Genomic DNA, 24,370 nt, shown 5'->3' on the forward strand with positions numbered 1-24,370 from the left:
TTAAAGAGTTGAATTAACTTTCCCACACTCACAAGGATCTCTTTTCCAGTGATTATCTTAATTCTGTTCTGTAAAGATGTGTATTTTGTTTAGACTAAGTGTAACCTCTTTAATACCACATTTAGAATAAATTTTGTTCTTGTTCCTTACAAGCATTTAAAAGTATCTCTACTTACTTTTTAGAGTGTATTTTCCTAATTCTTTCAATTAGACCTTAGGTGTTATAATGCCTGATTTAGTCTTCATAATATATAAGTGTTTAAGAACTTCAAATCCCAAGTCTTATATCAGAAAATTTTTAACATCAGTACAGTCTAGAAGTTTCAGCCACAGTTTACTCTTGAAAAGATGTTAAAGGAAGGCAAGATTATAATTTCTTATTTTAACAAAAGGAAATATCTTTGCCAAAAGTAAAACTGCTACATTAACGTTTTAGATAATTTTACATTAAAAAAGGAATCACAGAATTATTTCATATTCTTTGTTTAATTTTACTTTTCTGGTCACACAGTACTACAGAGGTACTAAAATACGAAAAGTTAGTTCTTCAGTAGAGCAGAACAAAGAATAGTATTGAACAATATTCCTCAGGAGTGATCATTCCAAAAACATGATTTTGAGACCACTTTTACATTTATATTTAAGTTAGGGTTATGGTTAATGATCAGGCACTTTTATATCCTAAAAGAAATATATTTTGCATTTTATGTAAAAGACCTAGTTCTTAAAACATAGTTTAAGTAGTACTTTAAAAAACATACAATACAGTGTAAACAAACTATTAAAAATTAGTTTTGTTAAAAGAAATATGTAATTTTCTAATATAGGAAAAAATAAAAAATACTACTTCCAGTTCAGTTCACTCAGTTGTGTCCTACTCTTTGTGACCCCATGGACTGCAGCATGCCAGGCTTCTTTGTCCATCACCAACTCTCGGAGTTCACTCAACCTCACGTCCATTGAGTTGGTGATGCCATCCAACCATCTCATCCTCTGTCATCCCCTTCTCCTCCTGCCTTCAATTCCCAGCATCAGAGTCTTTTCCAATGAGTCAGTTCTTCACATCAGGCTGAAGTACTGGAGCTTCATCTTCAGCATCAGTCCTTCCAATGAATATTCAGGACCGATTTCCTTTAGTGTTGACTGGTTGGATCTCCTTGCAGTCCAAGGGATTCTGATCTTCTCCAACACCGCAGTTCAAAAGCATCAATGCTTTGGCGCTCAGCTTTCTTTATTTCAACTCTCACATCCATACATGACTACTGGAAAAACCATACCTTTGACTAGACGGACCTTTGTTGGCAAAGTAATGTCTCTGCTTTATAATGTGCTGTCTAGGTTGGTCATAGCTTTTCTTCCACGGAGCAAGCATCTTTTAATTTCATGGCTGCAGTCACCATCTGCAGTGATTTTGGATCCCAAGAAAATAAAGTCTCTCACTGTTTCCATTGTTTCCCCATCTATTTTCCGTGAAGTGATGGGACCAGGTGCCATGATCTTAGTTTTCTGAATGTTGAGTTTTAAGCCAACTCTTTTACTCTCATCAAGAGGCTCTTTAGTTCCTCTTCACTTTCTGCCGTAAGGGTGGTATCATCTGTGTTTCTGAGGTCATTGGTACTTCTCCCGGTAAAGTAAATATACTGCTTTATTCAAAGAAAATGCAAGTCTTGGAATTTTTCATTTGGTATTTTCTATAAGTAGTTTAATTCATTTTGTTTTATTGATATATTTAGCTCTGTTTTTTTGTTGTTATTTGTTTACTTTTTATTGTGAAAATTTTAGACATACACAAGAATAGAGGCTTACTGACCTTTACCCAACCTTATCCTTCACCCAGCTTTAAATAATGTTACCATTGCCTTTCTAGTTTCATCTCTTCTTCACCACTGTTTTTCCCCTGCAGTAAAGTAAGTCCCAAAGATTTTAAGTTACTAATAAATACTTCAGTATGTATTTATAAGTATTTATAATACCAAATCACACCTAACAAAAATAGTACTTTCTTAATATTGCATGACACTCAGTTTGTTCTTAGTCTTTAAAAATGTGTTTTATAAATTTTGTTTGAATTAAGATCCAGAGAACACCAGATGCAATGTGTAGACAATTTTCTGCACATTGCATTTGGTTAATATGTCTTTTATTCATTCTTAATTGAACAGTTTGGATTAACTTCAGTCATCCTTGCCACATCCTCATAAATCATTAACAGTTGGGGCTAAATACCCTATGATTCCCTGTTATTTAACTTTTGTGTATGACACCAGTTAAGAGTTCTACAATGAAGAACAAAATAGGATAAAGCTTTGTTAGCATATAAAAAAAAATAAACCTAATTTAAAAGTATATGACAAGCTAGTCAATAAAATACCTAGGGTAAATGGTAATAGTGTAGGGAACCAGAAAGTTCATTCTGAGGGAATTTGATAGCTCTGACAGATTTACCCTTCAGTTATAATTCTGAGATTATATTTCTGTCACTCTTCAATATTTGTGTTTGATTCAAACTGATCCTCTTGGTTACTCTTACTTACTGGAATTTCATGGAATTTTTTATGCAGTAGTTTCATTTCAAGGAAACAGTTTGACTTTTTTTTTTTTTCCTGGTAAATAGATTTAGTCTAATGTTATTCTTCCCTTCCTTTCTCTCTGATCCTGACCCCTGTGTCTACTTTCTCACTGTTAGTTTTTATGAGTTTAAGAATTCACAGATAAATGATTGTCAGATTCTTGTTCCAGCTTTAACTACTGCCAGATAATTTAACTATTGCTAGATAATTAACTTTAACTATAGCTAAATAATTGCACTTACTGATCTGTTCTTGTCCCCAAAGTGAACTCATCATCTTTCCTCCAGAATATGGTTTCACTCTGTACTTCTCTATTAACATAAATAATAATAGTGAGTTGCCATTTATTGAGAATCTAGAGCTAGGCTCTTCATGTAGAGTTTCTGTAGTCTTCCTACCATCCCAGAAGTTAGATTTTATTACACTTTTCGGATGAGGGAATTGAGAATCAGAGATGTTTTGTAGTTTGCCCAGGGCCACATAGCTGGTTAAAAGGCAAATCGAAATTCTGAGTCCTGTTCTGTCAAGCTGGAAAGTCTTAACTTCTAGCCATTGATACCTGTACTGCCCTAAAATGCATGGTTTTCATGCGTGTATATATTTTCTTACTAATAATATTAGAAAATCGTAAGAATGAGACTCTATTATAAAAACAACTTCAGTCACATCTCAAAGTAAATTTTTTTCCTTAGAGCTTAGAACTCAAAAGTTCCTATGACTCCACGTTTCTAAGAACCTTCACTCTTGGCACTTTATTCTTTTCCTTTATTCACTTTTATGCTAGAGCCTTATCTGTTTCTGTTTTGTCTGTTTTTTTTAAAGTACTATAATTTTCCAATAAGAGGTTTTCAGCAATTTTTAGCTTAGTTTTGCTCCATTGTTTCCAATATCACTTTATAAATAAGCAAATACATTGAATATTTTCCCAGAGTTTGAATGTATTTCCTTTAAACAATACTTTGAAAATGGTATGCTAATCATGTCTGTGAGGAATTTAACATTTTTTCCTTTGTGCTATGTATGTTATGAATGAAATCTGAGTTAACCTCAAAATGTATTGTTTCAAATTGTTTTAAGCTATGTTATAATTATTATGTGTTTTTCAGAGAGAAAAGGATGGGATATAACGGGAAAAATGTAGCTAATATTTAGAAAACTTATGCATACAATTAAAATCCTTTTCTTGTGTAATCCATCAAAATTTATAACAGAGCACCTTGAAAGATTGAAGTTGTTAGTTAAAATAGCTTTTCCTGCAAAGTAATATTTACAACATTCTACTTAAATGGTTATATCATTCTTAACATCTGAAATTCCCTTTGATTTTTACTATATATGGTTTTATGTTACTCATTACAATCTTAAAGGAGATATTATACAAAGAAATAATAATTTACAGTTGATTGTTTTTCTTTTGAAGAATATATGTTAGTAAATAAAATGGGTGCATTTATAATTTTTTCTCTGTGTAATCTATAGTTGTATTTCTACCCAATTTTATTAGTATAAAATCTTTAATCCTAAGTTCTGTGTCTTCTGTGACAGTAGCAATGCAGTCTTGCCTTTGTGATTCATATGAAATTAATTTGACTTCTTAAATATGTTTCTGAAATTAGTTATCCTCTTAAAGAGTATCCAAAAGATAATCATTAAAACTCCCAAGTGTGAATTTTATGTTGAAAGTGCATAACTATCACTGTAATCAAATTCACAAACCTGTTCTATATGAATGTTTTTCAGTGTCATTTCACAAACTGTGTGGTTTGTCTTTTTCACAGAACACTCCAATGACACCTTCACCAGCTGTTCAAATTCAGAGCCAGCCTAACAGTTCTCAGCCTTCTCCATTCAGTGCATCTAGTCAACATGGAGATCCAGTGAGAAAACCTGGGCACAACTTCATGTGTCTGTGGCAGTCTTGTAAAAAGTAAATGGCAGTTTTATTTGATATACATAAATGCTCTTTTTTCTGGAATGTCTTTGTATTTAAATTTCTACTTATGATTTCATGAAAATTTTCTTTTGAAATCACTAACTTTTTAGCAAAAATATTTCATGTTGAAAGTAATATTTATGCAGATCCAGTGTTATCTAAAGAAATTTATATAAATGTTGGAAAGAGCTTCATTGCCTTATGGTAGTTATCAGAGAATGTTTAATTATTAGATTTTAACAAAAGAAAATCAGCTAAGAATTTTATGTTATATTTGACTATGAAAAGAAATTTTTTTTGAAAAGAAGTTTTTTAAAGTGTCTTGCAATTAGTGGCAGCCATAGGATTTCTATATAACAGACACTTAAAGATATGTTAGGAAGAATGATTTGTCTTCAATTTAAGTTTGAGATGGACACACCATGAAAATTTTTAATGTTATATTATCTCACAGTTTAATAACTGATAAGTGGAATTGCATTTCTTAAACAAGGCTTTCTTAGACTTGAAGGAGAACTTGAGAATAATACTAAACTTGAGAGTAATACTGGTTAAACTAAAATCTCAGTTCCTTTAACAGTAGTCAGCTAAGAATCGTGGCCTTGTCCCTTTTAGAGCTCTAAGACTAAGGTGTACATAATATCCTTCATTTTTTTTTTTAGATATCAAGATTCTGTTTTACTTTTCCTAACTATAGCAGAAATTACTGTGTCCTATTAAAATTATATTTCCTATTCATAATTTTTCTGATATAGACATATTTCATATATAGATTTGTTCTAAGATTGTGGCTTTCAGTGTAGCCTAGGGATTATTGATAATATGCAGAATTTCTTTGGACAGTGTTTACCAAACTTTAAATCTCAACCCGTTAGTGGGGTATGAAATCATTTTGGCAAGTCTACCAGGAGGGTTTTGCTTGTTTTTCTTTTCAATGAAAAAGTGAATAAAATATCTCAGATTCCATTATGTTGCTAGGGGTAAGTATTGTTTTCATTTATATATGTATATAAGTATGTGTATCTAGACCATAGTGTAAAATCTGTCAAAAGGGTTTTTTAAAATTAGTGCTTTAGGTTTCCTCTCATTATTTCTTTCATTTATTTAATTTGATAACTTTTTAAATGTTTATGTTGTAAGTTAATTTGCAACTTTTTTCACTGATGTCAAATTCTATACTTTTTTTTTTTTTTTAAGATTTTTGTTTTTATTTTTCATCGCAAAACAGTAGCTGATGGAGTAGGTACTCAGTTCATGCTATTTGTTCACTAAAACGTTTGGGACTAGCTTCTTTAGATGAAGTGTTGAGAGTATTTCAACAAAAAAAATCACTGAAAGGGCTAATCAATCTAAATGCATGGCTGTTTTCCATCTTGTTAGTAAGATTGTTGTTCCAAAATTTGAATGGTATACCTCGTCTTTTTAAGTCTTTTCAGAAAAATACTCAACAAGACTTCTTAGACATGGTCAATTTTAAAGTCAATTTTAGATATACTGCATTGATAATTAGTTGAAGTGGATTCTTCAAATATTTATTGAGCACCCTCTAGAAGGGCTCATGTGTTAGGAGGTAGAGACATAAAGATCACTGTCAACTTTTAGGGAAGCACATGCAAAAAACAAATAAATGAGTTTAAATAAGTACTATAAAAAATAGTTCCTATGTTATAGCATTATTGGCAATATAATGAACAGAATGTAATGCTGGCATGGTTAGAAATGTTTCATTATAGACATTACTTTTGAGTTGGTTCTTAAAGTATGAGTAGGAGTTTGTCATGCAAAAACAATTTCATTCATAATAGCAAGTGCAGGGAATTATAGAAGGAACTATTTATGCCCAGGGAACTGTGAGAAGCTTAAGATATCAAGAGCATAAGGACATGAGGAGAGTAAAGGCTTTTATTACACTTGACCTTTTATATCTTCAGGGCTTCCCAGGTGGCTCAGTGGTAAAGAATCTGCCTGCAATGCAGGGGATGCAAGTTCAATCCCTGGGTCAGGAAGATCCCCTGGAGTAGGTAATAGCAACCCACTCCAGTATTCTTGCCTGGGAAATTCCATGGACTGAGGAGCCTGGTGGGCTAATGTCCATAGGGTTGCAAAAAAGTTGAACGTTGACTTAGCAACTAAACAACAACTTTATATCTGCGCTTGAAAGTTCCATCAAACAGGAATTAGAAATATTCTCCCAAAATTCCAGAAAGTTCCAAAAAGCAAAACATTGCCCAAGTGATGGCAACTATTTACATAGTATTTACATTGTATTTACAGCTGTTTACATAGCATTTACATTGTATTAGGTATTATAAGTAGTCTAGAAATGATATAAAGTAGACAGGAAGATATTCTTAAGTTAAATGCAAATACTTCACCATTATATATAAAGGACTTAAGCATCTGCAGATCTGAGGGGAACCTGGAATCAATCCCCAATGGATACCAAGGGATGGCTGTTCATTTTTAGTTTAAATTCCAGGTGGAAAAATACATGTAGTGGCTATTGTCGCTAAATAACTATGCTCTGATTTCTTTAATATCTGATCAAAAATATTAATGAAGAATCTTCCTTGATTCATACAGATTTAGAACTAAAATTATGTCTTTTACCGATAAATTATTGTGAAATGCACTACTCACCCTTACATCACGCATGTTAGTAATTTCTTTTTTAATCTGCAGGCATGTATCTCTAAAAAATTAGGACACTACTCTTTAACCATAATTTATAACCCTGCAGAAAAATAACATTCAGTTCAGTTCAGTTAGGTCACTAGGTCATGTGCGACTCTTTGCGACCCCATGAACCATAGCACGCCAGGCCTCCCTGTCCACCAACTCCCGGAGTCCACACAAACCCATGTCCATTGAGTCAGTGATGCTATCCAACCATCTCATCCTCTGGCGTCCCCTTCTCCTGCCCTCAATCTTTCCCAACATCAGGGTCTTTTCCAATGAGTCAGCTCTTCGCATCAGGTGGCCAAAGTACTGGAGTTTCAGCTTCAACATCAGTCCTTCCAATGAACACCCAGGACTGATCTCCTTTAGGATGGACTGGTTGGATCTCCTTGCAGTCCAAGGGACTCTCAAAAGTCTTCTCCAGCACCACAGTTCAAAAACATCAACTCTTCAGTGCTCTACTTTCTTTATAGTCCAACTGTCACATCCATACATGACCACTGGAAAAACCATAGCCTTGACTAGACGGACCTTTGTTGGCAAAGTAATGTCTCTGCTTTTCAATATGCTATCTAGGTTGGTCCTAACTTTCCTTCCAAGGAGTAAGCGTCTTTTAATTTCATGGCTGCAGTCACCATCTGCAGTGATTTTGGAGTCCCCCAAAATAAAGTCTGACACTGTTTCCCCATCTGTTTCCCATCAAGTGATGGGACCAGATGCCATGATCTTAGTTTTCTGAACGTTGAGCTTTAAGCCAAATTTTCCACTCTCCTCTTTCACTTTCATCAAGAGGCTCTTTAGTTCCTCTTCACTTTCTGCCATAAGGGTGTTGTCACCTGCATATCTGAGGTTATTGATATTTCTCCCGAAATCTTGATTCCAGCTTGTGCTTCCTCCAGCCCAGCGTTTGTCATGATATAGGGTGACATGAAGTAGGGTGACAGTATACAGCCTTGACGTACTCCTTTCCCAATTTGGAACCAGTCTGTTGTTCCCTGTTCAGTTGTTCCATGTCCAGTTCTAACTGTTGCTTCCTGACCTGCATACATATTTCTCAGGAGGCAGGTCAGGTGGGCTGGTATTCCCATCTCTTTAAGAATTTTCCATAGTTTATTGTGATCTACACAAAGGCTTTGACATAATCAATAAAGCAGAAATCGATGTTTTTCTAGAAGTCTCTTGCTTTTTCCATGATCCAGTGGATGTTGGCAATTTGATCTCTGGTTCCTCTGCCTTTTCTAAAACTAGCTTGTACATCTGAAAGTTCACGCTTTATGTATTGCTGAAGCCTGGCTTGGAGAATTTTGAGCATTACTTTACTAGCATGTGAGATGAGTGCAATAGTACAGTAGTTTGAGCATTCTGGCATTGCCTTTCTTTGGGGTTGGAATGAAAACTGACCTTTTCCAGTCCTGTTGGCCACTGCTGAGTTTTCCAAATTTGCTGGCATATTGAGTGCAGCACTTTCACAGCATCATCTTTCAGGATTTGAAATAGCTCACCTGGAATTCCATCACCTCCACTAGCTTTGTTCCTAGTGATGCTTTCTAAGGCCCACTTGACTTCACATTCCAGGATATCTGGCTCTAGGTGAGTGATCACACCATCGTGATATGAAGATCTTTTTTGTGCAGTTCTTCTGTGTCGTCTTGCCACCTCTTCTTAATATCTTCTGCTTCTATTAGGTTCCTACCATTTCTGTCCTTTATCGAGCCCATCTGCATAAAATGTTCCCTTGGTTTCTCTGATTTTCTTGAAGAGATCTCTAGTCTTTCCCATTCTGTTGTTTTCCTCTATTTCTTTGCATTGATCGCTGAAGAAGGCTTTCTTATCTCTCCTTGCTATTCTTTGGAACTCTGCATTCAAATGGTATATCTTTCCTTTTCTCCTTTGCTTTTCTCTTCCCTTCTTTTCACAGCTATTTGTAAGGCCTCCTCAGACAGCCATTTTGCTTTTTTGCATTTCTTTTTCTTGGGGATGGGCTTGATTCTAGTCTCCTGTACAGTGTCATGAACCTCTGTCCATAGTTCATCAGGCACTCTGTCTATAGATCTAATCCCTAAATCTATTTCTCACTTCCACTGTATAGTCATAAGCGATTTGATTTAAGTCACACCTGAATGGTCTAGAGGATTTCTCCACTTTCTTCAATTTCAGTCTGAATTTGGCAACAAGGAGTTCATGGTGTGAGCCACAGTCAGCTCTGGTCTTGTTTTTGCTGACTGTATAGAGCTTCTCCATCTTTGGCTGCAAAGAATATAATCAATATGATTTCAGTGTTGACCATCTGGTGATGTCCATTGCTTCAATTTTATGAGTTCTTCAAATAGGCAGTCAGTGTTTACATTTCTCCACTGTCTTCTGTTTATTTGGAGTTTGAATTGGAATGCAAGATTCAAACATTGACTGAGGTTGAAAAGGCTGTTATGTCTTTTTTAATCTGCAGATAACCCTCCATCTCTCAGTTTTTCTCCTCACAGTTTTTGTTGATAACAGCAGGTCATTTGTCCTGTAAAGCATCACAGTCTGATTTTGCTGCTATTGTGTAGCATGTTACTCTGATTTTGAACTTTCTGTATATTAGTGATTAGGTCCAGAAGTTTGATAAGAGTCCATTTTGATTTTTATGAGCAGCGTTTTAGAAATGGCGTTGTGTGCTCCATCAGGCAGTAGGCACTGTCTAGTGTCTCTTTTTGTGATGTAAACAGCCATTGAAAATTACGGCCTAGATACATTATTTTATCGTTATAAAATGTAAAGTTTCCTTTTTATCAGTTGTCTGATTTCTCTGAGGAATAGTTTTTAGAGAAAAAGCCAGATTATTGAATATTTCTCTTATTTACCAATTTTCAAAATAAAGAGTTGTTTACTAACTGTACAAAGGTGACTATGAGATGAGGTGCTTTTTGTTTTTTTTTTTAATTTTGATTTTGATTTTAATTTGGTTTTTGGTTTTTAATTTGGTTTTGGTTGTGAATGAACTTGTGAACATAAGTATATTTGAGATAACTTCAGTCCATTGCAGATACTATATCCTTCTTAATGTTCAGATTGTCCCATCTTTGGCCAGTGAAGGCCTGTTCAACCTGGATGTGATCTAATTTGTCTTTGATAACTTCCTTTCTCCCTGTTAGATGAAATGTTCTGGACTTAATTTGTGTATTTCCTGCCCTATACGGGGAATCAACTGTTTGTCCAAGGACAGTTCAGTTCAGTTCAGTCACTCAGTCTTGTCCAACTCTTTGTGACCCTATGAACCACATCACGCCAGGCCTCCCTGTCCATCACCAGCTCCTAGAGTCCACCCAAACCTATGTCCATTGAGTCGGTGATGCCATCCAACCATCTCATCCTCTGTTGTCCCCTTCTCCTCCTGCCCTCAATCTTTCCCAGAATCGGGGTCTTTTCAAATGAGTCAGCTCTTCGCATCAGGTAGCCAAAGTACTGGAGTTTCAGCTTCAACATCAGTCCTTCCAATGAACACCCAGGACTGATCTCCTTTAGGATGGAGTGGTTGGATCTCCTTGCAGTCCAAGGGACTCTCAAGAGTCTTATCCAACACCACAGTTCAAAAGCATCAATTTTTCTGCACTCAGCTTTCTTTATAGTGCAACTCTCACATCCATACATGACCACTGGAAAAACCATAGCCAGGACATCTGATGTCTTTTAATGGGAAATGATATTTAATCTGGGCTTCAGGAAGTATCCATTGCTTTTACATTGGCTCTTGTTTCTAGGACTTTTCAGTGAAGAGACTAGAAAAACCATGCTTCAGAAAAACCATGTTTCATGTTCAGAACAACCTTCTCAACTTTTAGATCGTAAATTACACATTTTGTTGTCTTCTGCACTTTAATATTTTAACTTTTTGATCCATCAGTAATTTAGTTTCTGTGTAAAGTGAAGTATGATTGTTGTTTTCCAAATGACTAATATTTGACTAGTTCATTTTTCCCTTAGGTATTTGAATGGCCACCTTTGATATGTACTTAATTTCTGTATGCTTTTTCTGTTTCTGAATTACTTGTTATCCCAATGGTCTCTGTCCTTATCATACTGTCACTTTCAATTTTGACGTTGGGTGGCAAGTTCCTCCTCCTAATTTCCCCTTTCAGTGTTTCTCATTTTTTCAAGCACTTACCTTGTATCAGGCACTGTGTTAATTTTCAAAATTAAAGTGATATATAAATCAGACTTGGTACCTACACAGATATTTATCCTGTTTTCAAATGAACTTTAGAATTTCCAGAGATTCCCCCAGGGAACCATGTTGGGATTTTTATTTAATTGCTTTTAATGAATGGCTATTTTTGTTTGTTTTTAGGTAGTGAATATTTTTTCAATATTGAGTATTTTTTTCCTTAGAAGGAAAAAGTATCATTCCATGGTATTATAGTCTTTTTCAACCCAGTATAGGGTTGAATATTTGTTCCCATAAATTCTACAACTTTTGTAATTTTATTGCTAGTCATAGTTTTTATTTCTTGTTATTCATAAATGATCTTAACTTCCACTGTATTTTTAAGTGGTGGTGGTTTTCTATATTTATGCCTTAGTTAGTCCTCTCATCCAATTATAATATCGAGTGTTTCCAGAACAGCTATATAATCAATTCAGTTCAGTCGCTCAGTCTTGTCCGACTCTTTGAGACCCTATGAATCACCAGGCATGCCAGGCCTCCCTGTCCATCACCAACTCCCGGAGTTTACCCAAACTCAGGTCCATTGAGTCGGTGATTCCATCCAGCCATCTCATCCATTGTCTTCAGTATTCTATCATTTTGCCTTTTCATACTGTTCATGGGGTTCTTAAGGCAGGAATACTGAAGTGGTTTACCATTCCCTTCTCCCGTGGACCACATCCTGTCCGACCTCTCCAGCATAACCTGCCCGTCTTGGGTGGCCCCACATGGCATGGCTTAGTTTCATTGAGTTAGACAAGGCTGTGGTCTATGTGAGCTATATAATAGTAGTGGTAATATTTATCTTATTTCTTCAAAAAAATTCATAGACTTTTAAAATATTTTATTTTTAATTGAAGGATTGTGTTGGTCATTCAGTCGTATTTGACTCTTTGTGACCCCGTGGACTGTAGCTCACCAGGCTCCTCTGTCCATGGCATGCTCCAGGCAAGAATACTGGAGTGGGGAGCCATTCCCTTCTCCAGGGGATCTTCCAGACCCAGCGATTAAACCCAGGTCTCCCACGCTGCAGGCAGATTCTTTGCTGTCTAGCCACTGGGGAAGCCCAATTGAAGGATGATTGGTTTACAATATTGTGTTGGTTTCTGCCATACGGCAGCACGAATCAGCCATAGCTGTATATATGTCCTCTCCCTCTGGAACCTCCCTCCCACCTCCCACCCCATCCCACCCCCTAGGTTGTCACAGAGTCCCAGTTTGAGTTCCCTCAGTCATATAAGAAATTCCCACTGGCTATCTATTTTCCATATGGTATTGTGTATGTTTCCGTGCAATTCTCTACATTCGTCCCACCCTTTCCTTCCCCCTCTCCTTGTCCATAAGTCTGTTCTTTATGTCTGCATCTTTATTACTGCCCTGAAAATAGATTTATCAATACCATCTTTCTAGATTCCATTTAAATGTGTTAATATACAATATTTGATTTTCTCTTTCTGACTAAACTTCACTCTGTATAATAGACAGGCTCTAGGTTCATCCCCTTCTTAGCACTGACTCAAACATGTTCCTTTTTATGGCTGAGTAATATTCTGGTCTGTGTGTGTGTGTGTGTGTGTGTGTGTGTGTGTGTGTACACGTATACCACAGCTTCCATGTCCTGCTGCTAAGTCACTTCAGTCGTGTCCGACTCTGTGTGACCCCATAGATGGCAGCCCACCAGGCTCCCCCGTCCCTGGGACTCTCCAGGCAAGAACACTGGAGTGGGTTGCCATTTCCTTCTCCAATGGCATGAAAGTGAAGTCGCTCAGTTGTGTCCGACTCTTAGCGACTCCATGGGCTGCAGCCTACCAGGCTTCTTTGTCCATGTGATTTTCCAGGCAAGAGTACTAGAGTGGGGTACCATTGCCTTCTCCTTCCATGTCCTAGCTATTGTAAATAGTGCTGCAGTGAAAACTGGGGTACATGTGTCTTTTTCAGTTATATTTTTCTCAGGGTATATGCCAAATAGTGGGATTGTTGGGTCATATCATAGTTTTATTCCTAGTTTTTTTTAAGGAATCTCCATACTGAATAGACTGTTTTTTAAAGCAGTTCTAGGTTTATAGAAATGTTGAACCTATAGTGCAGGTTTTCTCATATACTTTCTCTTCCTTGCACAGTTTCCCCTAATATTAACGTCTTGAATTAGTGTAGTATATATGTTATGAATGATGACTAGAACTAACTAAGTCCATAGTTTCCATTAAGATTCACTCTTTGTGTTATATACACTTCTCTGGATTTTGACCGTGCATATCATGGATCTACCGTTATAGTGTCATACAGAATATTATTACCACTCTGAAAATCTTCCGTTCTTCACATAGTCATTTCTCCTAACTGCCTCCCTTTCTAACCCCTGCTAAAATCCTGATTTTTTTTTTCACTATCTCTGTATAGTTTTGCCTTTTCCAGACTGTCATGTAATTGGAATCATACAATATGCAGCCTTCTAGGATTGACTTCTTTCACTTAGCAATAAGTATTTAAGGTTCTTCCATGCCTTTTGTGGCTTGATCACTTATTTTTATTGCTGAATGATACTACATTGTATGGATGTACCAGTTTGCTTACTCATTCAACCATAGAAGGACATTTTGGTTACTTTTGGTTTTGGACAAGTATAAATAAAGCCACTATGGTAATACTATATTTAACATTGTAAGACACTATCAAACTGTTTTCCAAAGTGGCTGGGCCGTTTTGCATTCCACCAATATAATGAATGAGAGTTCTGTTGCTCCATATCCTCACCAGCATTTGATACGATCAGCTTTTTCGATTTTAGCCGTTCTATATCTCATTTTAATTTGTATTACCTTAATGACAAAAGATGTTGAGTATTTATGCTTATTTACAATTTGTATATTCTTTTTGGTGGGGTGCCTGTTTAGATTTTTAATTCATTTTTTAATTGGGCTGTTCACCAAGTTTTTAGTAATCCGTTGGTATTAAACTTTGTCAGATGCTTTTTCTATATCTGTTGATATAATTACACAATTTTTCTTCCTTAGGCTTTTGGTGTGGTGGATTAGATTAATTAAATTTTGAATATTGAACCAGCCTGTCATACCTGGAATAAATAAATTTTTTTTTTCCAGCTTTCCTTAAGATACTTATTCAGGGCTTCCCTTGCGGCTCAGCTGGTAAAGAATCCACCTGCAATGCGGGAGACCTGGCTTCGATCCCTGGGTTGGGAAGTTTCCCTGGAGAAGGGAAAGGCTACCTACTCCAGTATTCTTGCCTGGAGAATTCCATGGACTATATAGTCCATGGGGTTCCAAAGAGTCGGACTTGACTTAGTGACTTTCACTCACAGTTGGCCTCAATGGCTTAGCGAAGGAGTAAAGCAGGGTAGGGAGGCCACACTGACAAAGTGAATCATTCATTTCATTCATTTTTGATTAGTATATAGTTCTTTTTATACATCGCTTGCTTTGATTTGTGATTGTTTTTCACATCTGTGTTCATGAGAGATACTAGTCTGTAGTTTTTCTATCTTTGTGTGATTTTAGTACTACAGTAATTCTAGCCTTAGAGAATGATTTAGGAATATTCACTCCACTTCCATTTTCTTTAGGAATCCTAGAAAATTGGTATCATTTCTACCTTAAATGTTTGGTAGAATTCACCAGTGAAAGCATCTAGGTCTAGTGCTCTTTTTTGTCTTTGGAAGGTTATTAATTCAGTTTCTTTCAGATTATCTGCTAATCCTTGTGGAGTTTTGGCAGATTATGTCTTTTTTGTTCCATTTCATCTAAGTATCAAATTTGTGGCATAAAATTATTTATAATATTCCTTTATTATGCTTTTTATCAGGGGTCCTCAACCTCAGAGCCAAAGACTGGTACTGGTCCGTGGCCTGTTAAGAACCAAGCCACACAGGCCGCACAGTAGGTGGCGAGTGACAGGCCAGCACGTAAAGCTTCACGTGTTTACAGCTGCTCCCATCGCTTGCATTACTGCCTGAGTTCCACTTCCTGTTCATCGAGTTCAATAAATGTAATTTGCTTGAATAATCTCAATACCTTCCCCAGTTCGTGGAAACATTGTCTTCCACTGAACTAGTCTCTAGTGCCAAAAAGGTTGGGGACCACTGCTTTTAATACCTGTGGGCTCAGTACCTATAGCCCCGCAGCCCCCTTATATCTGGTATTAGTAATCTGTATTTTCTTTGACTTATTTTCTTGCTTAAGCTGGCTAGAGGTTTATCTTTTTCAGCTTCTGGTTTTGTTGATTTTCTTTCTTGATTGTCTGTTTTCCTTTAATTGATTTTTACTCTGACTTTTATTCTTTTCTTTTGTTTGCTTTGAGTTTACATTGCTCTTCTTTTTCTAGTTTCCTAAGATGGAAGTTTAGATTACTGATTTTAGATGGTCTTTTCTAATACATACATTTAATGCTATAACTTTTCTCTGTATACTCTATTAGCTGTAGCCCACAAATTTAGATAAGTTGTATTTTCATTTTCAATTAGTTAGAATGTTTTAGAAGTTTGTTGTTTGATCTGCAGATATTTTGAGACATTTCAGCTCTCTCTTTGTTAGTGGTTTCTAGTTTAATTCCATTGAGATCTTAAAGCTTATTTTATGTTATTTGTATTATTTTAAATTTGTTAAGGTATGTTTTATATGGTCTATTTTGGTGAATGTTCCTTTAAGCATGAGAAAAATGTGTTTTCTGCTATTATTGAATGAAGTCTTATATAAATGTCAGTTAAATCCAATTGATTGATGGTGCTGTGTAGTTCAACTATATCCTTACTGATATTCTGCCTGCTCGAATTACCAGTTACAAGTAGAGGTGTGCTGAAGTCTCCAAATACAATGGTGGATTTTTCTATTTCTCCTTGCAGTTCTATCAGATTGTGCCTCATATTTTGATGCCTTGTTTTAGAATTATATACCTTAAGAATTATCTTTGTGAAGAATTGACATGTTTATCATTATGTAATAATGTCCCTCATAGTATCCTTGCTTTCAGGTCTGTTTTTATGAAATTAATGTAATTAATCCAGTTTTCTTTTGATTAGTGTTAGCATGGCACCCCACTCCAGTACTCTTGCCTGGAAAATCCCATGGACGGAGGAGCCTGGAAGGCTGCAGTCCATGGGGTCACTGAGGGTTGAACACGACTGAGCGACTTCACTTTCACTTTTCACTTTCATGCACTGGAGAAGGAAATGGCAACCCACTCCAGTGTTCTTGCCTGGAGAATCCCAGGGACGGGGGAGCCTGGAGGGCTGCCGTCTGTTGGGTCGCACAGAGTCGGACATGACTGAAGTGACTTAGCAGCAGCATGGTATATATTTCTCCTTTGCTCTACTTTTAGTCTGTGCCTTTTCATTTAACCACACATTGTTTTATATTTACTTTGCCAGTCTTTGTCTCTTAATTAGTATATTTAGACCAGTCATATTTAAAATGATTATTGATACAATTGTATTAATGTCTATCATATTTGTAAATGTTTTCTGTTTATTCCACTGTTTGTGTTTCTTTTGTCCATGTTATTCCTCTCTTTTCTTTTAATTGAGTACTTTATATGGTTCCATTTTCTTCTCTCTCTTAGTATAATTGCTTCTTTGAAAATTTTTTATGGTTTTCCTAGAGTTTGAAATATATATTTATAGGTATTCTAAGTGTACTTTCAAACAACATATGGCTTCCTGGATATTTTAGGTACCTTGTACCAGAGTATTCGTCTTTCCTAGTGTCCCTTATGCCATTGTTGTCCTTGATTTTACTTATCCAGAAGTTATAATTGCCAAATACATTGTTGCTTTATCAATATTTTGAACAATCATTAGTCTGTTAGATCAGTCGATAGAAATACGAAATATTTTATCTCCGTTTGTTCCTTCTCTAACACCCTTCCTTTCTTTATATAGATCTTAGTTATTTTTACCTCTACCACTTTCTCTGTCTCTAAAGAACTTCTTTTAACATCTCTTGTAGTCAGATGTACTGTGCAAACGCACTCAGTTTTTGTTTATCCAAGAAAGTCTTTATTTCTCCTTCACTTTGCAAAGACAATTTTGTGTACACAAAATTCTAGGTTGATGAATCTTTTTCTTTCAACATTTTATAGAAATTTTTCACGCTACTCTTTTTCCTTGCATAGTTTCTCAAGAAGCATCCAGGATAATCTTATCCTTGTTCTCTTAGTAAGGATTTTTTCTCTCTGGCTTCTTTCAAGATTTTTTTGTCCTTGGATTTTAGCAGTTTGAATAAGAAATGCTTAAGTGTAGTTTTTTTTTACATTTAGCCTATCTGATGTTCTGTGAGTTTCCTAGATCTGTGGTTTGATGTGTTGTTAATTTTAGAAAATTCTCAGCCGTTCTTACTTCAAGTATTTCTTGTTTTTTCTCTCTTTCCTCTCCTTCTGCTATTCCCAATATACGTATGTTATACCTTTTGTAATTGTCTCACAGTTCTTGGACATTCTCTTTCTGTTTTTTTCAATTCTTCTTTTCTCTTTCTTCTTCAGTTTGGGACATTTCTGTTGACATATGTTCAAGCTCATCAATTCTTTGGCCATGTCTAGTCTACTGATGATTTTCATCAAAGGCATCCTTTGTTTCAGTTGTTTTTTTTTTATTTTATTTCTAGCATTTCCTTTTGATTCTTAATATCTCCATTTCTCTGCTTACATTACTCATCTCTTCTTACATGGTACACCTTTTTTGATTAGCATCTTAACCTATTAATCATAATCATTTAAAATTCCCAGGGTGATAATTCTGGGAATTATCTCTGCCATGCCAATTAATCTCTGCCATGCCTGAGTCTGGTTCTGATGCTTGTATTATATTTTCAGTCTGTAGTTTAATTTTGCTTTAACACATAGCATGTCTTTTTGTTGAATGTTGGATGTGCATCACTTAATAGGAACTGAGATAAATAGACTTTCGGTGTGAGTTTTGTGTTTGTTTAGCAAGGAGTTATGCTTTGTTAATGTTTGCTGTTGTGTTTGGGTTTCCTTAGATATTCCTTTTAAAGTAGAGTCTGTATCTGACAGCTCTCTCAGTTGTAATCCTCAGTTCTGTTGGAACACTGCTTATGAAGTGATAGCATACTAGGCAGGGGAAACGTTCTCATGATTAAATTTTACCTTTTTGAAAGGTGGATTTGAGTCTCTGGAGCTATGACTTTGAGAAGAGTTTCATAGCCATTGTTTTTCTCCCCTTATATGAGACAGGGAATCTGAAGGGGCTCAAATTATGTTTGCTTTTCCCCTAGGTCAGATAAGGCTCTGGTAATTTTTCTTGAGAGCAGGCCTTAATTAAGGAGAAAAGAACACCCCAGGCATATTTTAAAATGTTACTTTCTCCCTCTACCTGTTGTAAGTATTAGGGAGTTTTTTCCCAGTCTACCAGGAGAACCTGCTAGGGTTCCTAGATATAAAACTCACAAAAGTGTGGGCTTTCCCTAGAGATTGGCCCTTCAGGATTTTTTACCTTTCAGGATAGTCCATACTGGGTCTCCGTCAATTCATGGTTTCTGCTTCAGTATTCCTCTCAGTTACTGATTTAAGCAATTATTTCTGTTTCTTTATATTCAGCAGTCTACTTAGTTTTCAGGGAAACAGTTTGCCTTGTGACCTCAGTTCTCTGATGATTTTAAATGTTGTTAATTTTCATTTTGTTCCACAGTTTTTCTTGTTCTGAGGATGGGAGTGACAACTTCCAGGCTCTATATGTCTGAACAGAAACTAGAAGTCCTTATTCTTATCTTTATTCTTATTAATATATTGTCAGCATGATGTTAACATCAGTTTATAATTGAAATATATAATGTATTGTTATAGTTTGTCTTTGATCTCTTGTTTGTTTTTACCTTGCTTTGTTCTTTCAAACACTGAGTACCAAAGACTACTTGAAGATGGTACCTGAAACCAAAAAGTTACATACTATGAGACCAATTTGCAAATTGTATTGAAGTCCTTTTCAGTGTTCCTTAAAATATTTGGTAAAAGAATTTCTTGGGGTCAGAAATCTAGCCTGTAGCTTATTAAATAAACTTTGTTCTTTGAGAGTTGTGTACACAATAAGGAGAATTAGGTACAAATGCTAATCTCAAACCTAGTATTCTTTCAGAATTTTCTAACATTTAAAGAAAAAAATCATAGTATAATGGATGGTGTGTATAAAAGTGTAATGCCTCAGTTTTTACCTAGTAATGAATGTGTACAAATTACCCAAGTAAACAGTCATGTGTTCTAGGATAGTAGAAAAAAATCAGATCTTTAGTGTTAGACATACCTGTTTTCAAATCCCAACTCTTGCCACATGGCTCTAGAAACTATGGCTCTAGAAAGTTATAGTAAGCTTAAAAGCTTGTTTCCTCAGCAGTATAGTGGTGATAGTTTTGCCTTCTTCAGAAGGCTATCACAGAATTCAAGTAAGATGATGTTTGTGAATATATGAGTACATAATAAGTTCTGAACAAACAGAACTTCATATAAAAAGAGGTGCTTTATACTGTGTTCAGCTTTGTCGAGAATGGTATGAAGTAGTATACTGCCGTAACTTTCAAAGAATTCAAGTAAAAATCCAAAGATTCGGTGTATTTGCATGCTTTATTTATCTTATTGAAAATAAACAAACACACACACCATTCAGTGTTATCTCCAAGCTTCTGTTTAGTTTATTAAGCATAACATTATCGTAATGCCTAACTTGTTCAAATATGTTTCCATACTACTTTTCAACTGTGAACTATTATTTTATCCCATATTCAGATTTTACTGGAGGGTTCACATTTTAAAAGCATATTTAACCAAGATCCCTGACAATACATTTTCTATTTTGCTATATAAAATATGTAACTGCATTACAGAACAGTAGGTTAGTAATAAGTTGGTTGTTAATAATATTCTACTATTATTAATATTTTATTTTTATTGATATTATTACTTATTAGGAGGAAAAGAAGCAGAGCCAAAGACTGTTGGTTTTGGCTGTCTTCCACTGGAACCCTCTTCCTCAGTTGAGATACTTTGAGTATTACTCAGTACATAAATTGAGTATTACTGGGAGGTACAATCTCTTTCTCTAAAAGCCAAAAATAGACCACATACTTGCATCTTTCCTCATTTTCTTTGGCAACTAAGCCAGTCAGTCAGTTGTTTCTATCTGTGGCTTTGAATCTGGGCTGACTGGGGCAAAGAAGCTGGGAGTAGAGAATTCATGTCTGCAGCAACAGAAGCATTTAGTTCCCCACTAGTAATATTGCTTTTTACAACTAATAATACAGCTGTTTTAAAAACTGAAATGTGTTTGCAGTGTAGATTTTTTGATGTATCATTTAGTGCATTTATTAAATGCATATTTTGCTTTTAAATGAAAATTTTCCTGCAGAGTATCACATGTGTTTTAAGTCAAATTAAATTTTTTTGCAGGAAGAGGGCTATTAAGAGGGACATGGAATACGTTTTGGTCATTAAGGAAAAATAACTTGCCAAGAAATTGAGCAATTAAGAAAACTGTAAATGTGCTATTTTCAGCCCTTTTAGTTTTGTTTTAAAGACAGAGGAAATAATCTTAGCTTTATAGCTACAGATGTTTGTTTTTAAACTGTTCTTTTACATATAGTGAAAGTGAAGTTGCTCAGTCGTGTCCGACTCTTTGCGACCCCATGGGCTGTACCCTACCAGGTTCCTCTGTCCATGGGATTTTCCAGGCAATAGTTCTGGAGTGGATTGCCATTTCCTTCTCCAGGCGATCTTCCCAAACCAGGGATCGAACCTGGGTCTCCTGCATTGTAGACAGACACTTTACCGTCTGAGCCACCAGGGAAGACTCGTTCTTTTACATATGGTAAAAAAGTATATATTATAATATTTTAATGATTTTACCATTTACCATTCTTTTACATATGGTAAATCATTTAAATATTATAATATATACTATTAATATATAACCTCCTGCATTGATTGAAGAATTTTAAATAATGACATCTTAAAGTAATAGAAAAAGTGTACTTTATCTACTTCACTTATGTTTTCATGATGCCTAAGTGTTTGATGGTAGGAAAAATGATATTAGTAATCATACGTTCAGTTCAGTTCAGTTCAGTTGCTCAGTCATGTCTGACTCTTTGCGACTCCATGAATCACAGCACACCAGGCCTCCCTGTCCGTCACCAACTCCTGGAGTTTACCCAAACTCATGTGCATCGAGTCAGTGATGCCATCCAGCCATCTCATCCTCTGCATCTCATCCTCTGTCATCCCCTTCTCCTCCTGCCCCCAGTCCCTCCCAGCATCTGGGTCTTCTCCAGTGAGTCATTTCTTCGCATGAGGTGGCCAAAGTATTGGTATGCTACTGCTGCTGCTGCTAAGTCGCTTCAGTCATGTCCGACTTGTTGCAACCCCATAGACGGCAGCCCACCAGGCTCCCCCGTCCCTGGGATTCTCCAGGCAAGAACACTGGAGTGTGTTGCCATTTCCTTCTCCAATGCTTAAAAGTGAAAAGTGAAAGTGAAGTCGCTCAGTCGTGTCCGACCCTCAGCAACCCCATGGACTGCAGCCTTCCAGGCTCCTCCATCCATGGGATTTTCCAGGAAAGAGTACTGGAGTGGGGTGCCATTGCCTTCTCTGAAAGTATTGGTATAGATTATACCAATAATGTCATGGTTTTTGGCTTTTAAAAGTTCTGGTAGTAAGTGTTTTAACCTCAAGTGTTTGCTTAGGGGAATTAAAATCAGAAAACTTGCACCTAGTAGCCTTATTGAATAACTTGTTCAGTTGAACCAAACAGCTTTTCACTAGGATAAAGGAAAAAAAGAATTTGGCTGAAGGGGATTTCAGTGAAAGAATAAAGGCTAATCCTGAGCTTTAGCTGTGACTATTTGAGTAATGAGCAGGAGATTAGGCATTATAAATTGTATTGATGATGTAATTGAAAATAATATATATATATATATATATATATATATATATATCTTTGAAAGATGGCCAGTGACTGAGAAAAAGTGTTGGATATATTTACTATAATAAATGTACTAGGTATTAAATTTTGTATCACTTTGCCAGATACTGTAAATCTAGTTTCTATCTTTTGAGAAAGTAACAGGATCCAAAAAAAAGTGTTTCTACTGTTTTTAGTTGGAGTAGCATTTATATTGTTATGCTTTAGTATAAGATTCAGGAGAAACAGAAAGATAGAAGATGCAAAAGAAGGGATAGTTTATGAAGAAACAAAATAGAATTCAGTATGTAAGTGAAGGAGTTAACCCTGGACACAGTGGCTACTTCTGGCTAATATCCAAAGGAAGGAAAAATGATTAATGACAGAAGATGTAATATAAAGAAAAAGGAAGTTAAGGAAGCTCTAACAGAGTAACAAATTCTTTCAGTAATAGCCCGTCCCCCCACCCAGAGATGTAAAAATCACTTAGTTCAGAAATTCACACGAATACAGGTGAAGATGAGCTCTAACAAGATTGAAGTTCAGTGTTTAACAAAAGGTGAAAAGTTTGGAGCAGGCTGTGGGGAGTGGTTTTGGGTGCAGAAATTAATAAAATGAGTTGTGAGTAATAGTTGATAATAGGGACCATTAACATGGAGATAGACTAATAAACTTTACTGAACAAGGTATGACAGTGTTGAAATAGCTGGGGAAAAGATCTCAGAGTACATGATTAACAAGATGGGCAAGGTTAAAATGAAAGGTTACCACTGCTACCACTACAACATCTACTACTAATAATAATGATTATGTTGATAATAGCTCTCATTTATTGTTGGCATACTATTTGCCAAATAATTTTACATGTATCACCATATTTAATTCCAACAGCCATCCTGAAAGCTAGAGTAACAATAAGTAAAATGAGTTTTGGAGTGAAGTTATTTGCTTAGTTGCTCTACCTGTGGTTGTTTGACCCCAAAGTGTGTGGGAGGAGGAGGGGAAGCAACCTTCACATTGTACATGCCAGAAGTTGCATATTTATTACAACAGTTTTTCACAGATGGTGATAAAGCATCTTAAGGAAGGACATTCTTTTTATTTGTACAAAGGCATCATATAACCATATGGCAGTGGTATATAAAATTATATTAGTAACAGACCCAGTTACTTAGACTCACAGACATAGAAAACAAACTATGGTTATGGAAAGGGAAAGGAAGTGGGGCATGGATAAATTAGGAGTCTGGAATTAACAGATATAGCTTACTATTATATAAATTAGGCAAATAGCAAGGTCTTACTATATTCAGTGAAAGTGAAAGTCACTCAGTCATGTCTGACTCTTTGCAACCCCATGGACAGGCTTCTCCATCCATGGGATTTTTGAGGCAAGAGTACCAGAGTGGGTTGCTGTTTCCTTCTCCTGGGGATCTTCTCAACCCAGGATCGAACGGGGGTCTCCCGCATTGCAGGCAGATGATTTACCCTCTGAGCCACCAGGGAAACCATTATGGAAAAGGATATGAAGAAGAATATGTATATAACCGAATCACCTATTGTATACCAGAAACTAACACAACATTGTCAATCAACTCTGCTTCAATTAAAAAAAACAAAACACCTCAGTTTTGTTTAAAAAACACAAGACAAAGTGAAGACTTATGGTGCCTCAGCAGTAAAAAACCTGCCTGCAGTTCAGGAAATGTGGACTTGATCCCTGGGTCAGGAAATCCACCGGAGAAGGAAATGACAACCCACTCCAGTATTCTCGCCTAGGAAATCCCTTGGACAGAAGAGCCTGGTGAGCTACAGGCCATGGGCTCGCAAAGAGTCGGACACAACTTAAGATTAAACAGCAACAACAACCAAAGTGTTAGCAGTTTAGATAATTGAATCCCAGGAAATTTTTATTTTCATTTGGTTGCCTTTATGAAATTTTCTCATCTCTTTAAATGAACGTGTTGCTTGTTTCAGGGGACCGGGTAGGTTGTTGATAGAAAAGTAGAAGTAAGGGAAATTGTTTGGACACAGTGGTAGACATTAGTGACATCCCACTGCATGTCTTATTCTTCCCCATCTCAGAAAAAAAT

At 36.0% G+C, this 24,370-nt stretch overlaps 1 protein-coding gene and 1 non-coding gene across 2 annotated transcripts in view; one reads left to right on the forward strand and one right to left on the reverse strand.

Annotated features, from left to right (window-relative positions):
* ARID2 (AT-rich interaction domain 2) overlaps positions 1–24,370 on the forward strand; it is a 208,284-nt gene that overhangs the window by 158,446 nt on the left and 25,468 nt on the right. Inside the window, exon 16 of the mRNA XM_027542647.1 lies at positions 4,349–4,497. Within this exon, the coding sequence (XP_027398448.1) occupies positions 4,349–4,497 (149 nt within the window). The remainder of the gene's footprint in view (positions 1–4,348; positions 4,498–24,370) is intronic.
* TRNAC-ACA lies at positions 21,093–21,164 on the reverse strand. The gene has a single exon. It is a non-coding gene; the product is annotated as a tRNA-Cys (tRNA).

Source organism: Bos indicus x Bos taurus, chromosome 5, assembly GCF_003369695.1.
Source record: "Bos indicus x Bos taurus breed Angus x Brahman F1 hybrid chromosome 5, Bos_hybrid_MaternalHap_v2.0, whole genome shotgun sequence".
Taxonomy (NCBI): Eukaryota; Metazoa; Chordata; class Mammalia; order Artiodactyla; family Bovidae; genus Bos; species Bos indicus x Bos taurus.